Source organism: Bacillus rossius, assembly GCF_032445375.1.
Source record: "Bacillus rossius redtenbacheri isolate Brsri chromosome 9 unlocalized genomic scaffold, Brsri_v3 Brsri_v3_scf9_2, whole genome shotgun sequence".
Classification (NCBI taxonomy): domain Eukaryota; kingdom Metazoa; phylum Arthropoda; class Insecta; order Phasmatodea; family Bacillidae; genus Bacillus; species Bacillus rossius.
The window spans coordinates 373,181-398,029 of NW_026962013.1; the positions used below are offsets into that span (position 1 = coordinate 373,181).

At 46.0% G+C, this 24,849-nt stretch overlaps 2 protein-coding genes across 3 annotated transcripts in view; both read left to right on the forward strand.

The window, feature by feature from the left end:
- LOC134543329 (SWI/SNF-related matrix-associated actin-dependent regulator of chromatin subfamily A-like protein 1) overlaps positions 1 to 7,432 on the forward strand; it is a 37,509-nt gene extending 30,077 nt beyond the window's left edge. For both annotated transcript variants that reach the window (XM_063388284.1, XM_063388283.1), the window contains exon 11: positions 5,530 to 7,432. In XM_063388284.1, the coding sequence (XP_063244354.1) occupies positions 5,530 to 5,760 (231 nt within the window). In that variant the 3' untranslated portion in view covers positions 5,761 to 7,432. The remainder of the gene's footprint in view (positions 1 to 5,529) is intronic.
- A 5,682-nt stretch (positions 7,433 to 13,114) lies between these two features.
- Positions 13,115 to 24,849, forward strand: part of LOC134543330 (espin) — a 100,671-nt gene continuing 88,936 nt past the window's right edge. The window contains exon 1 of the mRNA XM_063388285.1: positions 13,115 to 13,157. The gene's annotated coding sequence lies outside the window, so the exon portion shown is untranslated. The remainder of the gene's footprint in view (positions 13,158 to 24,849) is intronic.

Here is a 24,849-nt window from a genome sequence, read left to right on the forward strand (position 1 = left end):
ACAATCATTTTGGTAAAATTTAGTTATGTTAAATCCAGGCTATTTTATTATAATAGCTTTACTATAAATACAAATTTACTCAAGGAGATTCAAGAACGTGTGTTTTATCTAATAAATGAGAAGGTGGATCTTTTTAAAGTTTTTTTTTTTTTTTTTTTTTTTTTAAGCATAATATTAATCTTTGAGTCATACGGAATTTTTTTAATATTATTTTTTTTATAAACCTATTTACTTTTAAACTGTTTAATGGCTGAATTAACTCTTGCTGTGAAAGTAGGATAGTTGTTTTGTAGAGTGTACATTTAGCGAGAATTTTTATCACATTTTATGTGAATTTTATTGAATGTATATATGTGACTGATTACTGATGGGTGTGCATAGATGTTGGTTGCACTTGGGCTCACTATAGAATTGTGTAAATCATTAATACATGAGGTATGCACGTATCTAACGATTGTACTAGTTCTTGTATTAAAAATGGGGTAGACACATTTGCTATTGTATTTTAGAACGAACATTATTTATGCCATATGGCATCAGCAACAGGTCTGTTCGGCAAACATGTATTTCTCTGTTGGGAACTGCCAACATTCCTTTTCTGACAAGTTGCAGAAACAAGGTTACTAGGGAATGCCAGATGAGATAAAAAAATGTGAGTTGACATTTTTAATCATCGAAGATCATAAATGTAATATAATTAAAGATGCTTAGATCTAAAGAAGAGACACATTGCTGCACTAGGGACAACCAAATATTGCTATCAAAACACACTTTACCATTATTATATAATTTAAAAATTTTAAGTCATACACAAATAATTTCATTCCTTAATAAAATATAAAATTATTTTAAAATAGTCTTCTAGATCTTGGTCATAATGATTCCAAAAATAAAAATAGTAATATACACAAAGAATTTAAAGTAGTGACAAGTTGGATGTTATTTAGGGACATGAACTTTTCGGTAAATAAAATGACTCAAAAGTGGTAAAACAAAACCTAGAAAGTGTCAAAAAAAACATGAAAAACGGTGAAAACATATGCTCACGTCACTAAAAGCCGACTATTTACAATAAAACACTTATCTTTCAGCACAGATCCATATTTAAGCAGTGTTTGAATTCTGTACACATTATTTTGCCACTAATAAGTCACTTAAACACTGTAATATTATTTTACACCCTTAACAAACTGACACAACACAACATGCATGTACACATAAAACTGGAATGAATCTTAATCAATGATGAGCTTCAATAAAAAATTTTTGTTGAAACCTTTTTTTTTTTGCCAGGAAAAAGTTTAGAAATGTCACTAAGACTGGTCAAAAGAAAACATAGTCATTATCTCTGTGTTTTCCTCCAGTAAGTTGTGCCGCCTATCTGTCACAACTGTACCATAGGAAGAAAAACACTTCTCGCTGTCAACGTTCGAACATGGCAGCCAAACAGCTCTCAGTGCAGCACCAACAAAAGCAGGAAAGTCATGCTTCATGGAAAGAAGCACTTCTACAACATCAGGCTGTTTCTTTTCTGCCTCTACTTTAACGATTTCCTTAAATCGTGTGTAACCACAAGCAATGTCGGATGGTGTCAAGACAGTAAGTTTCATGCCAGGAAGGGTTTGAAATGATGTGACCAAGCTGCTGTTCACGTCATTGAGGACAACACTAGAAGGGTTGAACAGCTTTCCCACCACTTCAAATGTCTTCCTGCAAGGTTCTCTTGACATTGCTCTTGTAGCTTATCCATGGAAAGTGATGCAGTACGCTGGAGTGTAGAACTTTGCTTCCTAAATCTTCTATTAAAGTAGCAGTTTCAGATTCAAAAATCCCATTTGCTGCTACTGAAAAACCATCTTTCAGTTTCGAAAGTTTACCACAAAGAAAATGGCTGGTTGGATATGAAGACCCCTCCAGACAGTCTATAAGTTCCATCAACTGTGCAGCATGTTCTCGAACAAACACGGCTTGGATGTGTACTTTCTGAATATCTGACTTCGGAATAGCATTGAAAAACTCTACTCCAGCATTTGGTGAGTTTTGCATTTCGTTTGAACCGAAAAACTCAACTATGTCAGTCAGGTACTCAGAAACATACAACACTGACTTGAACCAGCTGTTCCAGCGAGTGAGGACTGGAACAGGAAACTGACAAATTTTTTTGTCAGTGCCTGAATATTTCTCTGTCAGAAACTGTGTGTAAAGATGTTTGCGTTTCCTAGTACAGTATTCTGAAACGCTGCCTTGCACTTAACAACTGCATTGTTGAGTTCAGTACAAACTTTCGGCCAGATATTGCCTACAATGCAGAGCTTATGAGCCCAGCACTGCACATGCAATACTTCGTCACCCAGAATGACTTTGAGACAGTCACTACATTTGGCCATGTAACGAGCCCCATCACTGACGAAAGCAACTACTGAATCGTAGCTAACATCGTACTTTTTCAAAGAATCTAGCACAGCTCTGGAACAATGGGTAGAATTGGCAGCTTCTAGGAAATGAACACCAGCAAGAAAAACTTTCTGAGACGCATTTGGTTCCATGAGGCGGAAAAGTACAACAAAGACGCACTTCCCTCTCTTGTCTGTGGTCTCATCAGCCCAAACCGCTAGATATTTCCCAGCAATTTCAGCTTTAATGGTGGCAAATCTTTCCTCAGCTGCTATTGGTACGTACTTTTCTCTTAATGTTCTGACTGTTGGCAAATCTCCAGCCCCTGAAAAATAATCCCCACTAAATGTAGCTATTTTAATACTACTATTACTGAGAGAAAAAATTATGCTAATATTTGTTGGCTTGTAACAATTTGTAAATGTCAAACCAAATTTGCAATAATTAGTAAATACATACGGCCTGATCTGTAGAGACTGTAGAAGAATTTTCGACAAAAAACATTTTACAAACTAACCTTCAACAAATTCATGCATCCAGTCTCTGATGCTAGGTTCCTGTAGTTTCTCAAGAGGAATATTTGCCTTCATAAATGCTGTTGTTGTCTTGAGTGCAAAATTATCCGCTGCATATTTTCTTTTGTTAACTACCTGGAAACTACTACCAATCGTTTGCTGAAGGATGGCCTTTTTTGCACTTGAAATTCTTTTGTTATTGATATGCTTTTCACTTTTTATATGTTTTACTATAGTGTCTCTTCTTTCCCAACTCACACATGAGTTACAGAACTTAGAAAACAAAATCTTTCTGTCACTGGAATGTAAGCCTTTAGCAGAGAACTCATTTGCTCGAGTCAAGGCAGACTCTACAACTTTCGGCATTTCTGCCGATTTCTACCATACACGAAATCGCAATCGCAACTTGTAACAAAACAAGTATTATATGTGACGAGCCTAGTAACACCAACCTTTCACACAAACGTTTCACACAAACGTTAAGGGAATTCAAAAAATTAATAACGCAACAACATGTTTGTAAACATTGCACACAGCCTTAAAAATGCAGCATCCTTAGGGATCAGTAAACGGTAATTACCGCTGATTAGTTAACAGCAAAGGTTATTCACGTTTGCACTTTGCAGCAAAACATTACATAGGCAGCACGTTTTAAAATAATATTTTTAAAAAATTTACCACGAATCTCATTTTTCCATTAGATAAACTTTTTTTCCCCTCCCATTTTATGACTACGTCCCAAAACTTTATTTCCTGAATGATACGAAGTTGAAATCCATTGCATTGTAAGTTAGAGTATTACAGTTTAATTATTTAACAGAAAAAAAATTGCTATGTATTAATTCCGTTTCAAAAACAATTTAAATCTTCATAAAATTATCTGTTTTGTCGCCGTATGAGAATGAAAATCCAGCCAGGCTGCAGGCTCTTCTGGCATAAACATCATAAATGTTTAGTTACATTGATGCCTTTATGGAGATCATGAAAGTAGCGTGATATCGATAGTTCTCTTTGCATGCACAGCGCGCTCTCTGTCTCCAGCCAAGTAAACTACATTTGAAAGCCCCGAATGCACTCTTTTGTGGTTAGTATGTACTACGACGCCGATAGGGCACGGTATGTTTACGTTTGTAAGTTACGTTTCACACTCGGGTGAAGGTTTTCATTTTTAATTCTTTTAATATGAAGTATGTTTTTGTGAAACGCCTCATTAATTTTAATTGTTTGACGTGCTTTTGTATTCGGTGATTATTAAATAAACGTAAATTCCGTGCAGCAGTTCTGTTATGAAAAAAATAACCTCAACAGAAATGGTTTTAAAACTTCAAAATTCGTGAATAGATTCCAAAATTGTTAACATCAAAACGATGAAATTCGCGTTTCCGCGACGAAAATTCGCGATCGCGAAAAGTTCATGTCTCTAGTTATTACGTTAACGTGAAAAAAGAAAAGAATGGTTACAGTTTCCAAACAAAAGCTTTTATGTGTGTGTGTGTGTATACACACATATACATATATACACACACATACATATATACACACACATACATACATACACATACATATATATACAGGGCTAGAGTTTAAGGAATATTTTAACCTGCCCAACGGACAGGTGTAATCGAAAATTTGCCTGTCCGCCATCCAATTTGCCTGTCCGCTGTTTTACCCAAATAAAAAAAATTTCAAAGTTGCTGAAAAAGTGAGAAAAAAGAATTTTTGCAATATTTTGCACCTATTTTTATCACACACGTAACATCCTTATTTAATCATCATTTTCAGACGAGTCACTGTCTGAGTCACTGCACGAATTACTTTGCTGATTCTGTCTTGAACATCTTCGATAAGGAGGCTGAAAGGGTCGACGTTTTCTCTGAACATTATGATACCAGAGATTTATTGCTGGTGCTGGATCAAACTCACTTTCAGCCATTATTGTTTATTTATAGATATTTTCCAAGACGTTTTATTTGCGGTCGCGGTCGCATAAATGTTATTAATCACCTCTGCTGCATTAGTGCGTCTGAATAACCTCAGCGTCACAAGTTGCACCTGTCCACCGGACAGTTGCCTTTTTTATTTTGCCTGCCCGGACGAGATTTTGCCTTTCCTGGGCAGGCGGACAGGCGCTAAAATCGAGCCCTGTGTGTGTGTGTGTGTGTGTATATATATATATATATATATATATATATATATATATATAGAGAGAGAGAGAGAGAGAGAGAGAGAGAGAGAGAGAGAGAGAGAGAGAGAGAGGAGAGAGAAGAGAGAGAGAGAGAGAGAGAGCGAGAGCGAGACTATATGGTGACACTGAATTTGACAAAAAAAACTTTGCCTGCAGGCTCATTCTGACAGATTAAGTTGACAAATTAAATATGACCAACGGTCTAAAGTATTTTCCAAGGGGTTGTGTATGTCCTTGAAGTGGGGCCTGACCAACATTCTTATTGTAAATAATAATGTTTTTAAGATATAACACTTGAGTGTTTGGATATTTCTCATCTATTAGTGTGATGCGTTACTACCCCTAATGATTGAAGTTAACAACAGCATGAAAGAGCTGTGCCAGGCTGGGGAAGCACGATAGAGCGTCGGGGACGGGTGGCGGGGCGTGTTGCAGGCCGGGCCCAGGTACAAGACCCTGGTGGACTACTACAGGGAGCTGGACCCGGAGGCTGAGCCCGGGGAGAGTGTGGACCTGGACCTGGACAGCGTCAAGGTGGTGGTCCAGATCGAGCGGCCGGGAGAGACAGAGACGGTAGAGCTGGACATGGGTACCATCAGGCAGGCGATGGAGGAGAGGCGGAGGCGGGGCGACGAGTCTCCGGACCACGCGTGCTGCTCATCTTGACTGGCCCCTCGCACGCCTTCCCGACACCCACCTACCTACTGAACCGGAGATGATGGGACATACTTCTTTCAGTGTGTGTTTGCATTTCAACATGTTTCACTGTTGTGTTTTATTTTCCCCCAGTAAGTAAGCTCAGTTTTTCAGTATTTTAAACATAGATAACAGCTTTCAAAAAAAAAATTGTGCACCTTAAAAAAGCAAAGCCTTCGGATGGACACTAAATGGTTTTGTTTGGCCCATTATATAATATGAAGACGTTAAAATATTATTCTGAATTCATGTTTATTCAACTGCAGGAAGCAATACTATAAAAAAAAGTGCCGGACATTGTGAATAACAGATAAGCAGATTCATTTCTTCAGAATAAAACTTAAGTATTATCATAAATCATTTTCCCTTATCAGTTAGAATTATAAATCAGTTACGTTCTTGTTTAATGAATCATGTATTTCAGATTGATTAACCATCTTCTGAATGCATAACCTTAACAGCTGGAATTGGTGTAACTATTCCCCCCACCCTCCACCCTTTTTGCATGTGAGATCGCTGAAACGAGAACGACAGCTGAAGAAGAGCGAAGGGTCGCAGCATTAGCAGCAGGTGTCATGCCCTCACCGCAGTGATCTCCATTAGCAGGATGTTATTTTATTGCTAGGCTCTGGCAATAATTCTTTTGACATAAATTTTACTGAGTTAAAACACCCAACTAGGAATATCAAGCACAGTGAATTTCTTCCCAAAAATATTGAACCCATTTTTAAAGCTTTTTTTTTTTTTTTCCTCTCAAGAGATTTGGAGTTAAGAGGCGTGCAATACAGGGTGACTGGGGGGGGGGGGGTGTTTCTTTGTTGCTGTTCACTGTTAAATACACAAAATGTTCAAACAGAATATTTATTGAAATAGTACACTCAAATTATAAGCTTTCATTAAACATATAGCATATTTCTGCTGTGTGGATTGGTCACTTTAACTCTCCTGACAACTTTCACAATTCCCTGTTCATCAGCTGCAAACACAAAGATTTTGGCCTAAACAATATGCACTAAAAGATCTACACTGCCCACATAATAAAAACAATTTATAAAACATAAGATCATTGGGGTTTCATTCAAACTGGGCATCTACTCCAGTATATATCTTCAAATTATGCTTTATCATTCTGTTACCATAGACAATTAAAGTATAACGGCAAGCACAAAATAACTCTCCATTAAAATGTATGAGACTGACTATTTATAACTCTGCTTAGAATGCGACTCAAAAACCTCAAAATAACTAGTATTTAAACTATTCTTTAACTCGGATGCTACGGTAAACATGACCTGAGTGGCGAGTGTGCAGTCACTGTCATTCCTCGGTCACACGCCAGCTCGTAGTGGCACGCGTGGCTTCTTGTCACGTCCCGTCAGCACCAGGTCTGTCTTCTGCCTCCCAGCTGAACAGCCGTGATGTCTCCCACTCGCTGCTCACACGCTCCTTTGTTCTTTGTCCTTTGTCCTAACGGTTTCTGTTAAGATCTCAGAAGTGAAGGCTTGGTAATAGCATCTTTGAGTCATGTAATTTTGTGCTTTTATTTTTATATGTATTTTTGTGTGTGTATATATGTTAGAAAAGTAGTTTGTTTTGTTTGGAAATCAGTTTTTTTTATGCAATAAATATTTTTACAAGCAAATTTACATCTTAGTGTTTTTTATGTAGTTAAATTTATTATTGAAATATATTAGTGTCATGCTTATCCAGGATATGAGAGGTTTTCTTGAGGAGCAAGTTTAGTAGGTGAGCTCCACCCAGAGCCCAGTTCTGGAAATAGTTCACTGTTGCATGTAGCTGCCCATCCAACTTCAGTTCCAGTAGAACAGCTGCTTCTATAATTCAAAGTTGAAGTGCCCTAGTTAAATAATGTATATATAATTTGGAAAGTTTTGAATTTGTTCTTGGAGATGTTTGAGAATTTTATTTCTATGAAGCTATTTAAGTAACTTTTCCATTTTTTTTATTGTTACCAAATTTATATTGTTTTTAAAAGTGGTTTGCTTTTAATTATGTTGTAATATGGTATTACACATTAGTTTCAGTTAGTTATGATTCTGGTGCAGTTGGACAGTTATCTAGTTGCAGAAAAAAAGACAAGGCAAGCAACAATCAGACGCCTGTCTGAGAAACAATGTTATTTTCTTGTTATCGTTAGTAATTGAATCCAGCACATAGGCGCATGACTGTGCAGCTAGAAAATTGTGTCAGATCACACATACGCAGCACACTATTTTCAACAACCAATCAGGATGCACCATGCCCTCTGTGTTGTGTTGTGTGGCACCAGCAGTAGCGTAGCCAGGATTTGTGTGTGGGGGGGGGGGGGGGGGTTAAGCATGGTGCCCCCCCACCCCCACCCATTAAAGCGGTGGGTTGGGGAGTCCTCCCCCGGAAAAATTTGGATTTTAAGGTGTAAAATAGTGCTATTTGAGCAGTTTTTGGTATATAACTTTAAATATTGTAATGGTAAAAATATTAATTTTTTAATAAAAAAATTGTTTTGAGTGATGAAGTAAGATATTAACTAAAGATATTTTAATCAAACCAAGTGCCTTGTCCACATCCACTCAAAATCATAAATCATGCTCGAAGCTCGAAAATACAAAAAAAATTAATAAAAATGGTTGGGTTTCTGCAGAACTGGCCTATTCCTGGAAACAATTAGCTTTAGCTTGAAGAGTTACCCAGTCACCACCTGCTTATAATTACCGTGCTGGTTAAATACAATAGGTGTAAGATATTTGAAAACTTGGGACCCGTCACGGCATCACAACCTTATAACTTCTGCTCGTGACATGGGTAGGGGAAGGGAAGGAGAATCGGTAGGGCTCGCTTACTTTTCCCCTCTGGTGATAGCAGTAAGACACCCAGGATTTTAGCTAATCTGTTTTCAGATAAAAGAAAAAATAGTGGCTAGGTGGGGGGGGGGGGGGGGGGGTTATAACCCCTAAAAACCCCCGCTGGCTATGTCCCTGAGTACCAGTACCTTTGGAATAATGTTTTAATTGCTAAACGTATGGCCCTTGGCCTTTGGACAAGGAAGGTACCTGTGTTGTCGACCAGTCTGTGGTTACATGCTGCCCTGACCGGTCGTGTCTGGTGGCAGTCACCAATAAACATAATGAAGAATTAAGGTAGAGACAGCTCTCCGGTCCGGTTTGGCCCAGAAACCATTACCCATAGAAATTATAAATTTTCGTGCATTGATTGGCCCAGAGGCCTTATGCCCTGGTTTGTACCTGCTACAAATGTAGTAATTGGGGAATTTTATGTAACGTTGAAAATTTGTCGTAATTGTCAGAAAAACTGTCAGGCAGTAACTTCTCATTAAATGAACTAAATATAATCACTTGTCCTAAATTTGTTTTGAACTGTTCAGGGAAATCTATTCAAGTGTGGATAACAAGAATAAATATAAAAAGATAATGTAAGAGATTTTTTCTTTTATAACAATTTAATGAAAACTAATACTCAGTGAACAACTTTTAAGTATTTAAGTAAAACATTTGCATACATGTCAACAGAATCAAATCTTCAAGTGTGGTATGAATCTCCATAACTAAATGCCGAGAAGCTCCGGGTAGCCCGCAGAGGACACGAGTAGCCCGCAGAGGCCCCTAGTAGCCCGCAGAAGCCCCGAGTAGCCCGCTGAGGCCACGAGTAGCCCGCAGAAGCCCCGAGTAGCCCGCAGAAGCCCCGAGTAGCCCGCAGAGGCCACGAGTAGCCCGCAGAAGACCCGAGTAGCCCGCAGAGGCCACGAGTAGCCCGCAGAAGCCCCGAGTAGCCCGCAGAAGCCACGAGTAGCCCGCAGAAGCCACGAGTAGCCCGCAGAAGCCCCGAGTAGCCCGCTGAGGCCACGAGTAGCCCGCAGAAGCCACGAGTAGCCCGCAGAAGCCCCGAGTAGCCCGCAGAGGCCACGAGTAGCCCGCAGAAGCCCCGAGTAGCCCGCAGAGGCCACGAGTAGCCCGCAGAAGCCCCGAGTAGCCCGCAGAGGCCACGAGTAGCCCGCAGAAGCCCCGAGTAGCCCGCAGAGGCCACGAGTAGCCCGCAGAAGCCACGAGTAGCCCGCAGAAGCCACGAGTAGCCCGCAGAGGCCACGAGTAGCCCGCAGAGGCCACGAGTAGCCCGCTGAGGCCACGAGTAGCCCGCAGAGGCCACGAGTAGCCCGCAGAGGCCACGAGTAGCCCGCAGAAGCCCCGAGTAGCCCGCAGAGGCCACGAGTAGCCCGCAGAAGCGACGAGTAGCCCGCAGAGGCCACGAGTAGCCCGCAGAAGCCTCGAGTAGCCCGCAGAGGCCACGAGTAGCCCGCAGAAGCCCCGAGTAGCCCGCAGAGGCCACGAGTAGCCCGCAGAAGCCCCGAGTAGCCCGCAGAGGCCACGAGTAGCCCGCAGAGGCCACGAGTAGCCCGCAGAGGCCACGAGTAGCCCGCAGAAGCCCCGAGTAGCCCGCAGAGGCCCCTAGTAGCCCGCAGAAGCCCCGAGTAGCCCGCAGAGGCCACGAGTAGCCCGCTGAGGCCACGAGTAGCCCGCAGAGGCCCCTAGTAGCCCGCTGAGGCCCCTAGTAGCCCGCAGAGGCCCCTGATAGCCCGCTGAGGCCACGAGTAGCCCGCAGAGGCCCCTAGTAGCCTGCTGAGGCCCCTAGTAGCCCGCAGAGGCACCTAGTAGCCCGCAGAGGCCCCGAGTAGCCCGCAGAGGCCCCTGATAGCCCGCTGAGGCCACGAGTAGCCCGCAGAGGCCCCTAGTAGCCCGCAGAGGCACCTAGTAGCCCGCAGAGGCACCTAGTAGCCCGCAGAGGCCCCTAGTAGCCCGCAGAAGCCCCGAGTAGCCCGCAGAGGCCACGAGTAGCCCGCTGAGGCCACGAGTAGCCCGCAGAGGCCCCTAGTAGCCCGCTGAGGCCCCTAGTAGCCCGCAGAGGCCCCTGATAGCCCGCTGAGGCCACGAGTAGCCCGCAGAGGCCCCTAGTAGCCTGCTGAGGCCCCTAGTAGCCCGCAGAGGCACCTAGTAGCCCGCAGAGGCCCCGAGTAGCCCGCAGAGGCCCCTGATAGCCCGCTGAGGCCACGAGTAGCCCGCAGAGGCCCCTAGTAGCCTGCTGAGGCCCCTAGTAGCCCGCAGAGGCACCTAGTAGCCCGCAGAGGCCCCGAGTAGCCCGCAGAGGCCCCTGATAGCCCGCTGAGGCCACGAGTAGCCCGCAGAGGCCCCTAGTAGCCTGCTGAGGCCCCTAGTAGCCCGCAGAGGCACCTAGTAGCCCGCAGAGGCCCCGAGTAGCCCCGAGAGAGCGTCTCTGCTGTCCACACTTTCCCCGCCGGGAGCCGGGAGAAAGTGACGGGCGACCTGGGACGAAGGAATGATTACGATTTGAGTGGAGTAGAGGGTGTATTTTCTTAGTAAATATATTCTGGATATTTCCGATAGAATTGTTCTAAGACCTCGGGCGTGAACCAGCAACGGCGTATTTCCGACATATTGTGTTAAAGTCGTAGTCATATTGTTCTGTGTTGAAGGCTATCGTGGGTGAGGTCCCTCATTGAATACCTGGCCGCGGGGGATGTAAGCAAGGTTTCAGGTGAATGACTATATTTACCAGCAAGACGAGACTCGGGTGAATGATAGTTGTATCTTCCCTGCGGGACAGCGTGTGCGCCCTGGGCTCGCTAGTCTCGCTAGTCTCGCTAGTCTCGCTAGTCTCGCTAGTCCCGCTAGTCTCGCTAGTCTCGCTAGTCTCGCTAGTCTCGCTAGTCTCGCTAGTCCCGCTAGTCCCGCTAGTCTCGCTAGTCTCGCTAGTCTCGCTAGTCTCGCTAGTCCCGCTAGTCTCGCTAGTCTCGCTAGTCTCGCTAGTCCCGCTAGTCTCGCTAGTCTCGCTAGTCTCGCTAGTCCCGCTAGTCTCGCTAGTCCCGCTAGTCCCGCTAGTCTCGCTAGTCCCGCTAGTCTCGCTAGTCTCGCTAGTGCCGCTAGTCTCGCTAGTCTCACTAGTCCGCGAGAGACTGCGGAAGATGGGGGTGGCGGGGTGGACAAAAACAAGAATACCTACTCTCACGTGAAAACTTATGAACTAGACATAAAACACTTGTTTTGAATAAGGAATTGGGCTGTGCCCTTTATAGCTTTATAGCTGAGAGCTTATCAGGCCTGGGCTGTCTTAAACTTATATACTAATTTTTAAACTAGGGTCCGTTCCTTGCGTTAGCTGCTCCATTGATCACGTGGTCTGGGGGAGGGGCGCATTCCGCCAGCAGAGACTGCTACTGGTGGGGTGGGGATACCACTGGAGGTACGTCAGTTGCTATGGAGTTGTTAACACTGAAGAAAATGTATTTTGTATACCACAGTTAATTAGAAGATTATTATTATATATTTTTTTAATATTACTGTATGACAGTATTATTAAATTATTTTTATTACAGTTTTAGTCATTCTGAGAGAAAAAGAAAGTATAATTCAATGCTAAAATTTTTTTTTTCCACAGGAGAAACTTTATGTAGCATTTGCTCACTATTAATTAAGTCATTCCATTAAATTATGTACTTTGCTCAAACAAAGCCAAAAAAAAAAAAAAAAAAAAAAACATTATTGACTAAAACAGTTGAAACCAAGATGGCGTCTTTCAGTTACGTCTCGTTCGAAATAAAAATTGAATATTATTGTATGATGCTCTTGGGTAATACAACAAGAAAATGGGTTTACGAAAGTCTCGTCCAAATACTCCTTAGAAAAACACAAAGTTTCAGATATATATTTTTTTAATGTCCAATAGGTACATTATAATGTCATGTGCTCAATGGAGTATACCTGGCAACAAGCTCACCGAAGCAAGGACAGCGCTAATGGCAAGGAGAGTAACTGCGAACTGAAGACCAGACGCGCTGCGCACCTCAGCCAAGCACCCAGCATGCCGTGCGCCAGACTGCTGGTGGCGGCTGTCGCGAGTGTTCTGTGCTACCAACTGGGACAGTACCAGTGTATTCGTCCAGGGAGACATGACCCACCAGCGCAGCGGTCAGTGTCGCTCGGACACAGTTGAGGACATTGCAGTTGTAGCCCGTCGCATTTCCGGGCACAAGTTCCTGAACAAATTTTCTCATAGTAGTATGCAGGTCGGGATATTTGCAAATTATCGACTTACAACTACAAAACTCGTAAAATAAAATGCATAATTTTCACCGTTTCCGAGCGGGCGCTCCATTGGCCGGCAGAGCCCCGTGTGTTGGCACACCTGCGACCCGGGGAGGACTTCTGGCGGGCGAAGGAAGCACTTTCCTCCGCGGCCTTGGGGTCCAGCAGTGGAGGGGGTGACCTACTTGTGTCTGCAGGGTCAGGATCAAGGCAGTGCTGCCTCGCCGGCCGGAGAGAGCGCCTGTGTCTGCGGCGGTGAGTACCGAGCACAGCCTGTGTCTGCGGCGGTGAGTACCGAGCACAGCCTGTGTCTGGCCCGCAAGCCTCTGCACAGACATGCTTACACACGTGATAATATAAGCTGTCTTGACATGTGTGACTCAGTTGGGTGTTTCAACCCTACTGTACCCTGGGATTTTAGTGTGTCTGTCAATATTATTTTAAAATTTAATGATAAAAGAACCCTTACTCGCAAAAAAAAAAAAAAATATGACCCTTCACTCACTAAACCTTGCACGTCGGTTGTTTCATGTTGCATGTCGTTGCTGATATTTGATGGCTTTCCTGTGGATTCATCGCGACATTTCTCTCGCCTTTTCTGATTCGTCTCAACTTTTCTCTATAAATAATAACAATACATTATGTAATAGTATTCATAGTACGTTCTATTACAGCCAAGACAACACTCGCGACAGCATGCAAACAGCATATGGATAGCACAGTTCCACGCGCACAGCACAGAAGCAGAAGCTACACTCGCACACAACACAGCAGTTCGAATCATTACAGCACATTGTTACCTCTTTTACTCCTGTCGGGAATTTCCAGTTTCAACTGTGTAATGAGTTCTGTTAGGCTTTATTTACAAAAAAAAAAAAAAAAACAGTTGTTTACCTAAATCCAAGCATTTAACATCGTTTTTTTTTTTTTTTTTTTACGATCTGAGTAGTAGACCACAAAGAATTGCCTCGCAATTAAATACATATTCGAATCAGTTTCACTCTTCATGTTTGAAAGGCACATAAACGAACAACCGTCAATTATTCTATGCAGCTGACGTGCAGCTCAGAGAAAGTTAGAAGTTCGTCAACTTTCTGTGCGTCATGCGTGTGCTGTTCTATGCTGTGCTGTGCTGTGCTGTGCTGTGCTGTGCTGTGCTGTGCTGTGCTGTGCTGTGCTGCTATGTTGATAATTTTAAACGTCACCTTATTGAGCTCGAAGATAACGTGTAGTAAATAACTAGTGAGAATATTTGTGACTCAACATCAAATGCAAAATAATTTATTAGACTAAATTTACATGGGATCCCGTAGTTGATAGTAATGTGGAGTTACATTCCACATAATTGCAATATATTTGTTGTTTAGGCTAGTTCATTGAGTAGGTAACACTTCATTTTGGTAAAGTTTTAATCAATCTATTTTAAGTCATCCTGCTCTATGCAATATTTGTAGTCATATCAATTGGGGGGAAAATGAAAGGAAAAACATATTGTACCATGTCTTTGAAAATTCAACATTTGTTTTACGAAAAAAATACAGTTGATTTAAGAATATTTTGATGTACTATTTTTTTTTCTTCTAATTTTAATGTTCTGATAAGTCTTGTGGAAAGGAAGTTCATATTAGATTTGGAAGTGATACCACAGAAGATAATTTTAATTTATTGAGTTAAACCAAGAAGTTAACTGTTTAATAATTTTTTATAATCATCATTTATAACTTCGAGAATTATTATTATTGTAACGATTTAATAATGTGGGGAGAACTGGGTTCGTAAGGGATAGCCTAATAATGTTTTTTTCACAGTTTTAATAATTAACAAAATTGATATCACAAATAATCTTACTTAAAAATGTCTAATCACTAATTACTCGCACATAAATATGTTTATTCTCAAGTGACTCAGTGTCTGTCAAGTTCCGCAGTCCGCACTCCTCGCGCAACTCTGTCGCCGGCGTCCCTGCTCAAGTAGTCTGTGGCGCCCTTCTAGAACCGACGAGAGCAGCTGGGGCTGACACCCGAAACGTCGAGAATAGCGTCGCTCGTTCACGCCACTTCACGCGGCGGCCCGCGGAATTGCCAAGGCCGCTCAGCGATAGATAACGGCGCGGGAGCGGAGGGGGAGGGGTAGCGACGACCCTTGTAATCCGGCCAGGCGCGCGTGGCATGCCTTACGTCAGCAGACCGCACGTGACCTTGCAGGGCCGAACCTGGCATCGCGGTCTGATCTCTCGCGGTCGTAACATTATAAAAGACTTTATAGTTATACTTCCTTCTACGAACTGATGGTGTAGAACATGGGTTTAAATTGCTGTCGTCGAGGATAATGGTTCTACAAAGACTTTCTGCAGCTATAATCTCTACGTTGCGTTACTGCTTTGCAAGTACTATCTACAGCTACAGATAACGCGTTCGCGTGTCAGCTCTGCAGCAAATATCGACCTCGACGAATCATCGCTTCTTAGACATTTGCAACTTCTGCCCGAAAATAATGATCTCCTAGTGTCGTAGATATCGTCCAGCGACAATTGAATGGTGTAAAATTGAATACGCTACAATAAAGTTATTTTATGTGTTTGATGAAAGCATGTTCCCAGCTCCAAACGGTATGTATAATATTGGTAAAGGACTTGTGTAAAAGTGTTGTTATAATTGCTCAATTGGTTCTAAATAGTTTAAATATTACTGCAGATATAACATGTTTTCTAACTTCATTTGTTCTATATCATCTTAACACAAAACTACAAGATTTTATTCTGTATTAATCAACACACCTATAAGAATACCTTGTTATGGATAAGAGCTTCTTACGCTGCTATACTGCATTGAACTTAGCTGTTTTTTTATTTGCACTTAATAATTTTCTATTCATAGTAAATACTATTGACATGATTTTTTTCTTTTGTATGTGACTCAATAGTTTACCTGGTTGGAAATGTTAATGCTGAGCTGAAATTGGAATAGCAATGCTAATGTCTAAAATCTTCATTAGTCATTGAGATAATAGTGAAAAATATTTTATTCTGTTTTTTATAGTCATTAATTGTCGATGTCACATACATGCAAGTCCATTTAACAGAATACATAGTTTTATTATAGTTCTCGAGTCAGTAACCATTTGCTTTCAATCTCTATCTCAGACACATATTAGACCCACAAGTAAATATATAGTCATTTCACATTGGCGCCCGATTGTTTTGTGAATCATAAAATTATTTTTTTGTGGGATAAATAATTTATAAGAGCAACCCTTTAGTAACTAACAGAATTTGAAATAACCAATATGGCGTGTTTGATGGAACCTCCATGACTAAAGCGGTCTCCGAACCAGTCAGTGCCAGCTCGGTGCTCGTAGAGTCGAGTATACCGTGCGCTGGGCTCGATCTCACGTCTCTCGCCACACGAGACTGACCTTTAAGGCTGGGCCACACTCAGCACAGCACAGCACAGCACAGCACAGCACAGCACAGCACAGCACGGCACAGACGCGCGGAGCTGCCACGTGGAAAACAGCGCACACAGCGAAACAGCACACGCACGACGCACAGCAAGTTCACGAACTTCTAACTTTCTCTGAGCTGCGCGGATTTTTGTTTGCGGCCAATTAGCGAGCACGGCAGCTGCGCAGAGTGTATATGTGCATTTCAAACATGAAGAGTGAAACTAATTCGAACAGAGCTTGACTATCATGAACCAGCGTCATTCCCGCCTCGACGTCACTCATTCTGACGTAACTTCTTCAACATGGCCCGCGTGAGTTCGTTTCCGTCCTCAGCTGTAACTGAAAAAAAAAAAAACTCTTGTTTAATTGAACACAGAACCTAAATATTTCATACACGTTTTGTAACGTTGTAGAAACATGACAATGTTTGAGTTATGTTACTGAAATACGTCAGGAATAGGTATTATGGGCCAGTAGGGTTGTGTTATCTATGGACGTGCGCCGCTCCTGACTGTGTTATCTCCGGCCGGACTTCGAGACACCTCTCAGTGTTGCCAACCGCCGGCGGTGTCTCCGGCTGCTTCTAGGTCTGTGTGCCACCCGCTAGCCGCCGAGGGTTTCTCTTCTTCACGCTCTGGTTTGCCACGCACGCCTGCTCCTGATGCTCGTGATAGGCCCTCCGCTCCGCCCTCGCTGTCGCGATAATTAGCCCTGCCCCATGCCCGCGCAGGCGTGGGGACAGTCGCCTCCGCGTCCCTTTGGAGCGCAGCACCCACCCGGTTCCTCTTCCACGTGTACGTTAAAGTCACTGGCTTTATGCACAGAACAGACCAGTGACTGCTGTATTAACTCACTCGTGATTTTCCAAAACCCAACTGCGAGTATCTTTCTCCTCGCGGGCAGTGCACCGTGTACACGGTGCTCACTAGAGCCGAGTAGCGGCGACGCTCAGACCAGCAACACGCGCGCTGACGCTCAGGCCAGCAACACGCGCGGTGACGCTCAGGCCAGCAACACGCGCGGTGACGCTCAGCCCAGCAACACGCGCGGTGACGCTCAGACCAGCAACACGCGCGGTGACGCTCAGACCAGCAACACGCGCGGTGACGCTCAGACCAGCAACACGCGCGGTGACGCTCAGACCAGCAACACGCGCGGTGACGCTCAGACCAGCAACACGCGCGCTGACGCTCAGGCCAGCAACACGCGCGGTGACGCTCAGGCCAGCAACACGCGCGGTGACGCTCAGCCCAGCAACACGCGCGGTGACGCTCAGACCAGCAACACGCGCGGTGACGCTCAGACCAGCAACACGCGCGGTGACGCTCAGGCCAGCAACACGCGCGGTGACGCTCAGGCCAGCAACACGCGCGGTGACGCTCAGGCCAGCAACACGCGCGGTGACGCTCAGGCCAGCAACACGCGCGGTGACGCTCAGCCCAGCAACACACGCGGTGACGCTCAGACCAGCAACACGCGCGGTGACGCTCAGCCCAGCAACACGCGCGGTGACGCTCAGACCAGCAACACGCGCGGTGACGCTCAGGCCAGCAACACGCGCGGTGACGCTCAGCCCAGCAACACGCGCGGTGACGCTCAGCCCAGCAACACGCGCGGTGACGCTCAGCCCAGCAACACGCGCGGTGACGCTCAGCCCAGCAACACGCGCGGTGACGCTCAGGTCAGCAACACGCGCGGTGACGCTCAGGCCAGCAACACGCGCGGTGACGCTCAGGCCAGCAACACGCGCGGTGACGCTCAGCCCAGCAACACGCGCGGTGACGCTCAGCCCAGAAACACACGCGGTGACGCTCAGGCCAGCAACACGCGCGGTGACGCTCAGCCCAGCAACACGCGCGGTGACGCTCAGACCAGCAACACGCGCGGTGACGCTCAGGCCAGCAACACGCGCGGTGACGCTCAGGCCAGCAACACGCGCGGTGACGCTCAGCCCAGCAACACACGCGGTGACGCTCAGACCAGCAACACGCGCGGTGACGCTCAGGCCAGCAACACGCGCGGTGACGCTCAGGCCAGCAACACGCGCGGTGACGCTCAGCCCAGCAACACGCGCGGTGACGCTCAGGCCAGCAACACGCGCGGTGACGCTCAGGCCAGCAACACGCGCGGTGACGCTCAGCCCAGCAACACACGCGGTGACGCTCAGGCCAGCAACACGCGCGGTGACGCTCAGCCCAGCAACACGCGCGGTGACGCTCAGCCCAGAAACACGCGCGGTGACGCTCAGGCCAGCAACACGCGCGGTGACGCTCAGCCCAGCAACACGCGCGGTGACGCTCAGGCCAGCAACACGCGCGGTGACGCTCAGCCCAGCAACACGCGCGGTGACGCTCAGGCCAGCAACACGCGCGGTGACGCTCAGCCCAGAAACACGCGCGGTGACGCTCAGGCCAGCAACACGCGCGGTGACGCTCAGCCCAGCAACACGCGCGGTGACGCTCAGCCCAGCAACACGCGCGGTGACGCTCAGGCCAGCAACACGCGCGGTGACGCTCAGCCCAGCAACACGCGCGGTGACGCTCAGGCCAGCAACACGCGCGGTGACGCTCAGGCCAGCAACACGCGCGGTGACATGGGCCGCACGGGGCTGGACCGGTTCTGGCGCGCCACTCGAGCAACCAGCCGTCAGTAGTCGACCCGGAGACTGGAGAGGTTAATGGCTGGCTCCTGAGCGCGGACCAGGCAGTGGGGTGGCGGAGGCAGCTCGTGGCGGGGTGAATCTGCGGTGGTTTGTCCCTGCCGCTGTCTCCCGAGAGGGGAGGTGAAGGACAACAACACATTCCTGGACCAGTCCATGACACCTAGCAGCCAGGCATCCTGCCTGGGAGACTGACAGACGGGTGGAAATGTAAACAGAGAAGTCACATTTATAATAATGAACCAAGGGATTCGGTCATAAGTGTGTTATAGGAAGCTCAACACGTGAGTAACTACTAACAATTTGTGTCTCTGTAACACAAACAACTATTTTATATTGCATACAGAATAACATCATTATGCTTAACATTCCAATTGTTTATAGTACCATGAAGCTATAGTCTACATGATGACACAATCCCAAAGCATATTTCACAGCTAAAGTGTTTGTAAGACACTAAATCTCGAACCATCGTTAAACTAAGCCTAAGATTGTCCTTCCTTGCCAATACTTGAGTGCAAGATGTGGAAGGGTGTTGACGTGAGAGAACTTGGCGTAGACGTGCCAGAAGGCACGGGAGCCTGGTTGTCGTGACTGTCAGCGGCTAGCGGCGGCCACAGGTGCTTCAGCGACCATTGCCCCTGCCCCCCTCCTGCTCCCTGCGCCCAGCTGACCCGCTCGTCTCTCCACAGACGACTGTGGGCTCGATGACCTTCTTCAGGATAGTCTGCACAGTCCTATGTACACTCGGCCATAATAAGCCAGTTCATTGGCTGCTGACTTGTGTGTCGTATCGCCTCGTCTGCCTGTCATTCAATACTTCTTTTGTTCGTGAGCCCAGAGTCGTTCAGATGAACAGCGAGCGTATCGCGAATTGAGTCCGAAAATGTTTGCGGTCTAAGCATCGTCGCACTGAATGTGTGGCGGGCACACGAGAAGACCACCGGCCATCGCAACGTCCGCCACGCTCACCACTTGCGGCCAGACTGGGTCTTGGCGAACAGAGTGATCTGACTGTTCGACCATCTGTTCGTAGACTGCTCCCGCTGCGACAGATCTTCTGATAGCCTCAGCCACTCCCAGGAGGCCTTGGATAGTGTTCCGAGTGTTCAATGGGCTGCATGCAGTCCTTATACTGGTTAAAGTTTCTTCTGACTGGCGTGTCGCCGCTCCTTCAGCACGGAGCAGACTAGAGGAGCAGACCAGAGGAGTAGACCAGAGGAGCAGACAGAGGAGCAGACCAGAGGAGCAGACAGAGGAGCAGACCAGAGGAGCAGACCAGAGGAGCAGACAGAGGAACAGACCAGAGGAGCAGACAGAGGAACAGACCAGAGGAGCAGACCAGAGGAGCAGACCAGAGGAGCAGACAGGGGAGCAGACCAGAGGAGCAGACCAGAGGAGCAGACAGAGGAACAGACCAGAGGAGCAGACCAGAGGAGCAGACCAGAGGAGTAGACAGAGGAGCAGACAGGGGAGCAGACCAGAGGAGCAGACCAGAGGAGCAGACCAGAGGAGCAGACAGAGGAGCAGACCAGAGGAGCAGACCAGAGGAGCAGACCAGAGGAGCAGACAGAGGAACAGACCAGAGGAGCAGACAGAGGAACAGACCAGAGGAGCAGACAGAGGAGCAGACAGAGGAGCAGACCAGAGGAGCAGACAGGGGAGCAGACCAGAGGAGCAGACAGAGGAACAGACCAGAGGAGCAGACCAGAGAAGCAGACCAGAGGAGTAGACAGAGGAGCAGACAGAGGAGTAGACAGAGGAACAGACCAGAGGAGCAGACCAGAGGAGCAGACCAGAGGAGCAGACCAGAGGAGTAGACAGAGGAGCAGACAGAGGAGTAGACAGAGGAACAGACCAGAGGAGCAGACCAGAGGAGCAGACAGAGGAACAGACCAGAGGAGCAGACCAGAGGAGCAGACCAGAGGAGCAGACAGAGGAGCAGACCAGAGGAGCAGACCAGAGGAGCAGACCAGAGGAGCAGACAGAGGAGCAGACCAGAGGAGCAGACAGAGGAGCAGACCAGAGGAGCAGACAGGGGAGCAGACCAGAGGAGCAGACAGAGGAGCAGACGATCGCCGGAGTACCGCCTCATGTCAGGACACACGAACAAGCAAGTTCTGCTCCAGTTAGAGAAGGCAGTGGAGACCATCGAAGGCCCGGAATCTTCCATTCCTTAGGTATTATTATGTTTTGATGAGTTTTTTTAATCCCGTAAACGTACAGTATTTTTCATAATTTCAATTTATGAAATTGTAAAATATTTGAACTTATATTGTCAAAATTTATAAACTAGGTAACTCTGCAAATTGAAAACATGAATGTCCGACAGAAAATCTAATGCTCTTTCAAATGGTGCAATTGGATTTGTGGGAGCCTCAGTTTATCTTAAATGTTTTGTGGTTTTATGCGGTAAGGCAGAGAAAAGTTGGTTAAAAATAAAACACGAAACATCTCCTGGAAGAATGCTTCTCATACAGAAGTACCAAGGCCTTGTTTGTTTACAATCGCGTCCCGGAGCTGGGCGTGTCAGGCGGGCATGAGGAGGGGGTAGGGGGACGTGAGCGCAGGTCAGGTCTGCGGGTAACGGCTCCAGAGCAGCAGGCCAGGGGTGACCACGCGACTAGCGACTAGCGCCGTTCCTCGGTGCCTGGCCGGTGACTAGTGTAGTTTATAGCGGGAGATACCCCCTCCCCTTCACATTTCCCCGTGGAACATTATACACAGCTGTACAGCGAAGTTCTTCAAAGCGCGGGTTCGCGCCACGGAAGTACACGGAAGTAGCGGATAAGTAGAGACCGGAAAAAATCCGCGGATTCATTTCGTGTCATGCTAGAATACAAACAACTGTACCTTCATATTGCTTCTGTGATTGGCTTACAGTTTGTCTGAAGGACTTTGAGCCAATGGAAAACCTCCAACCAAAAAAGGATCGAATCGCAAGCGTCCCAGTTGACAGATGTCATGAGTCGATAGCCAATGAGCAGGCGGCATTTGCCTGAGTATGTAGGGGGTTGTGGAGTCTATCCTAGAGGTCATTGAAAGCGCGACTTTTTCCAGTCTCTACGGATAACATATTTTGCCAGATTATCGAACGTCAGTATAGTTGAACAGGAATACCAAATGTGAAGACGTGGACTGTGGAATGTAACCAGGAGTCTGCACCGAGCTGCAAGCCGACAGCAAGGATGAGCTCCGGGCGCACTACAAGCGCAGACAGCGCAGTGCTGCAACCTGGCGGCCGAGAGCTGCGCCAGGAACCACCCGGTGATGGTTGTGGTGTTGTTGATGCGCGCTGTCAGAAGGCGCCTGGCCGCCGGCACAGTGGAGAAACAAAGAGGCAATTTTTTTTAAATATAATTTTTGTTGATTTTGTGTGAATATTTGTTTGGTACCGATGTTTATAGTCTACTACAATAAGGCTTTATGATATCCAGGTGCAAATGGGCACGGCTATGAGAGCTCCATGATCTCTGGAGATCCACCTGAGGAAATGACGAATGCCCGGATGCAAGGCAGCAATTAGCCCAGGTGTCCACCCAGAAGAATGTTATCTCAGTAGTCTGATAAGTTATATCCTGATAACCTTTCCCAGAATAGGAGGGTGAGCGCGAGCTATAACTAGAGACCGGAAAAATTCGCGGATTCATTTCGTGATAGGCTGGAATTCAAACATGTGTACAATTCTGCTGGTTCTGCTATTGGCTTGCAGTTTAACTGGAGCTCTCTGGGCCAATGAGAGACTATGGACCAAAGAAGCGTCGAATCACAAGCTACCCAGTGGAGACGCCACACAATTTAGTAACCAATGAACACGCGTGTTTACTTGAGATGTGCAGAGGATAATGGAGGCTATCCTAAAGGTCATTGAATCCGCGAATTTTTCCGGTCCCTAGCAATAACTATTTCCTATTCCCTATGCCTATTCCCGCAGGAGAACAGGCCGACAGGAGAACGGAAACTAAGAAACTAAGGACCTCCTGTGGGACGGCCTTTCCAAATATTTTGTGGTGATAGAATAATTTTTGTAGTTTTTCAAAGAGACGTATTGATGACAGCAAAATTTTAGTCACCAATATGTTAGTTTTTTTTTATGGCACAACAAAATAATGTTTTTGCCACCTGTTTGTGACTGTACATTAAACAGTATTTTTGGCGGTAATTTTGCAGGTCCGTAAATATTACAGCCACGACTATCTCACAAACACCGTGCGGCAGAGTGACTTGCACATGCACATCTGCCTCACGTTGTTGATTGGACTGCAGTGATCTTGACCACAACCCAGTGGTTACCCAATCACTCTAAACCCCACTAAAGAATGTGAATTATTATAAGATACCCGTAAATTTCGCGAATTCGTTTGAAGTCAGGCTAAAATTAAAAGCTTTATGTTTGCTCTACCAACGTTTACTTTTCCATTGGCTGGTTTCTTAGTGAGCAAGTTTTATCCTCGTTAGTCGGCAATACCTGATTCGCTCACTACTCTCCTAGCTGGGCTTCATTGGCTCGCGGTCGCAGAGGGGCGTGTCCAAACAGCTGCGGGCCAATCATAATCACAGTACAAGAGTACGAAGATATGCATCTAGCTTACAGCCTAAGATATCCGCAAAGTTTCCGTGCCTCTACTTGGTATCAGCCAATGAGAATCCCGAAAAGGCTTGTTTATGAATGGGCAAGTTGGGTTGATCTTGGAGCGACGTGCCCTTGCCACTGAAGTGAAGTGAAGTGAAGTGAAGTGAAGTGAAGTGAAGTGAAGTGAAGTGAAGCCCTCGAGAGATGAGAGCGCAGAGTGCAGATCCTCTCCCGCGGCTCGCTGGACCGCTGTCTCCTGCTGCTTGACCGGGGGGGGGGGGGGGAGAGCCGCACACGCACTTTCCCGACTCTCACTGGCCGTCGACCCCCCCAACCCACCCCCACCCCCGGGGCTAATGGCGTCGCAAACAAGACAAGCGGACAACCATCAGTAGCACCGGAAACCTTTGTGCTGGTTCTGACTTCGGATCTCTGTTCAACTGGATAACTCTTAGCTAGAGACCTGATGGATAACTCTTAGCTAGAGACCTGATGGATAACTCTTAGCTAGAGACCTGAACAATTCGAGGATTCATTTCGTGTTATGCTAACATTCAAGTAATTATACCTTAGTGCTGCTTCTGCCATTGGTCCACTGTTAATCTGGAGGACTGAGGACCAATTAGAGACCCTCACTCGTAGAAGTGCCGAATCACAGGCCACCCAGTCGAGACGACTCACAAGTCAGCAGCCAATGAACAGTTGGCATTTTACCGAGTGTGTAGAGGATATTGGAGTCTATCCTGAAGGTCATTTGAACCCGCGAATTATTCCGGTATCTACTCTTAGCTAATTAGTAGAGGCCTAGAAATTTCACGTATTTTACTTGCTGTCAGGTTAAAATTCACAGTATTATGGATACTCTGCACACATTTGCTTTCCTATTGATTGATTCTTATTCCAGTACATCTCGTTCTTTTAAATGTGGTCGATATGATTGAGGCGCTATACTGTTAGCTGGTTGTTGATTGACTCAAGTCGTAGAAGAGAATGGCAGAAAATTTGAACATATCATTAAAGCATTGCTAAGTTATAAATGTTTGCAATCTAACTGATGTGCTGCTAATTAGTTCAATTTGGGCACAATCTTTATTTTAGAATTTTTGAAAATTTAATGACGTTCGATCCAGTGTACGTTAAAAAAAAATATCGGTGTTTAGTAGTGTTTGGAGTTCTCCCTACTGTATTTTTCAACGAGCCTCAGGACAGTACCTGTCTGTTCCCGCAGCCACCACAGTACACTCAGCCTTCTCCTTGCTAGTGGAGTGGTC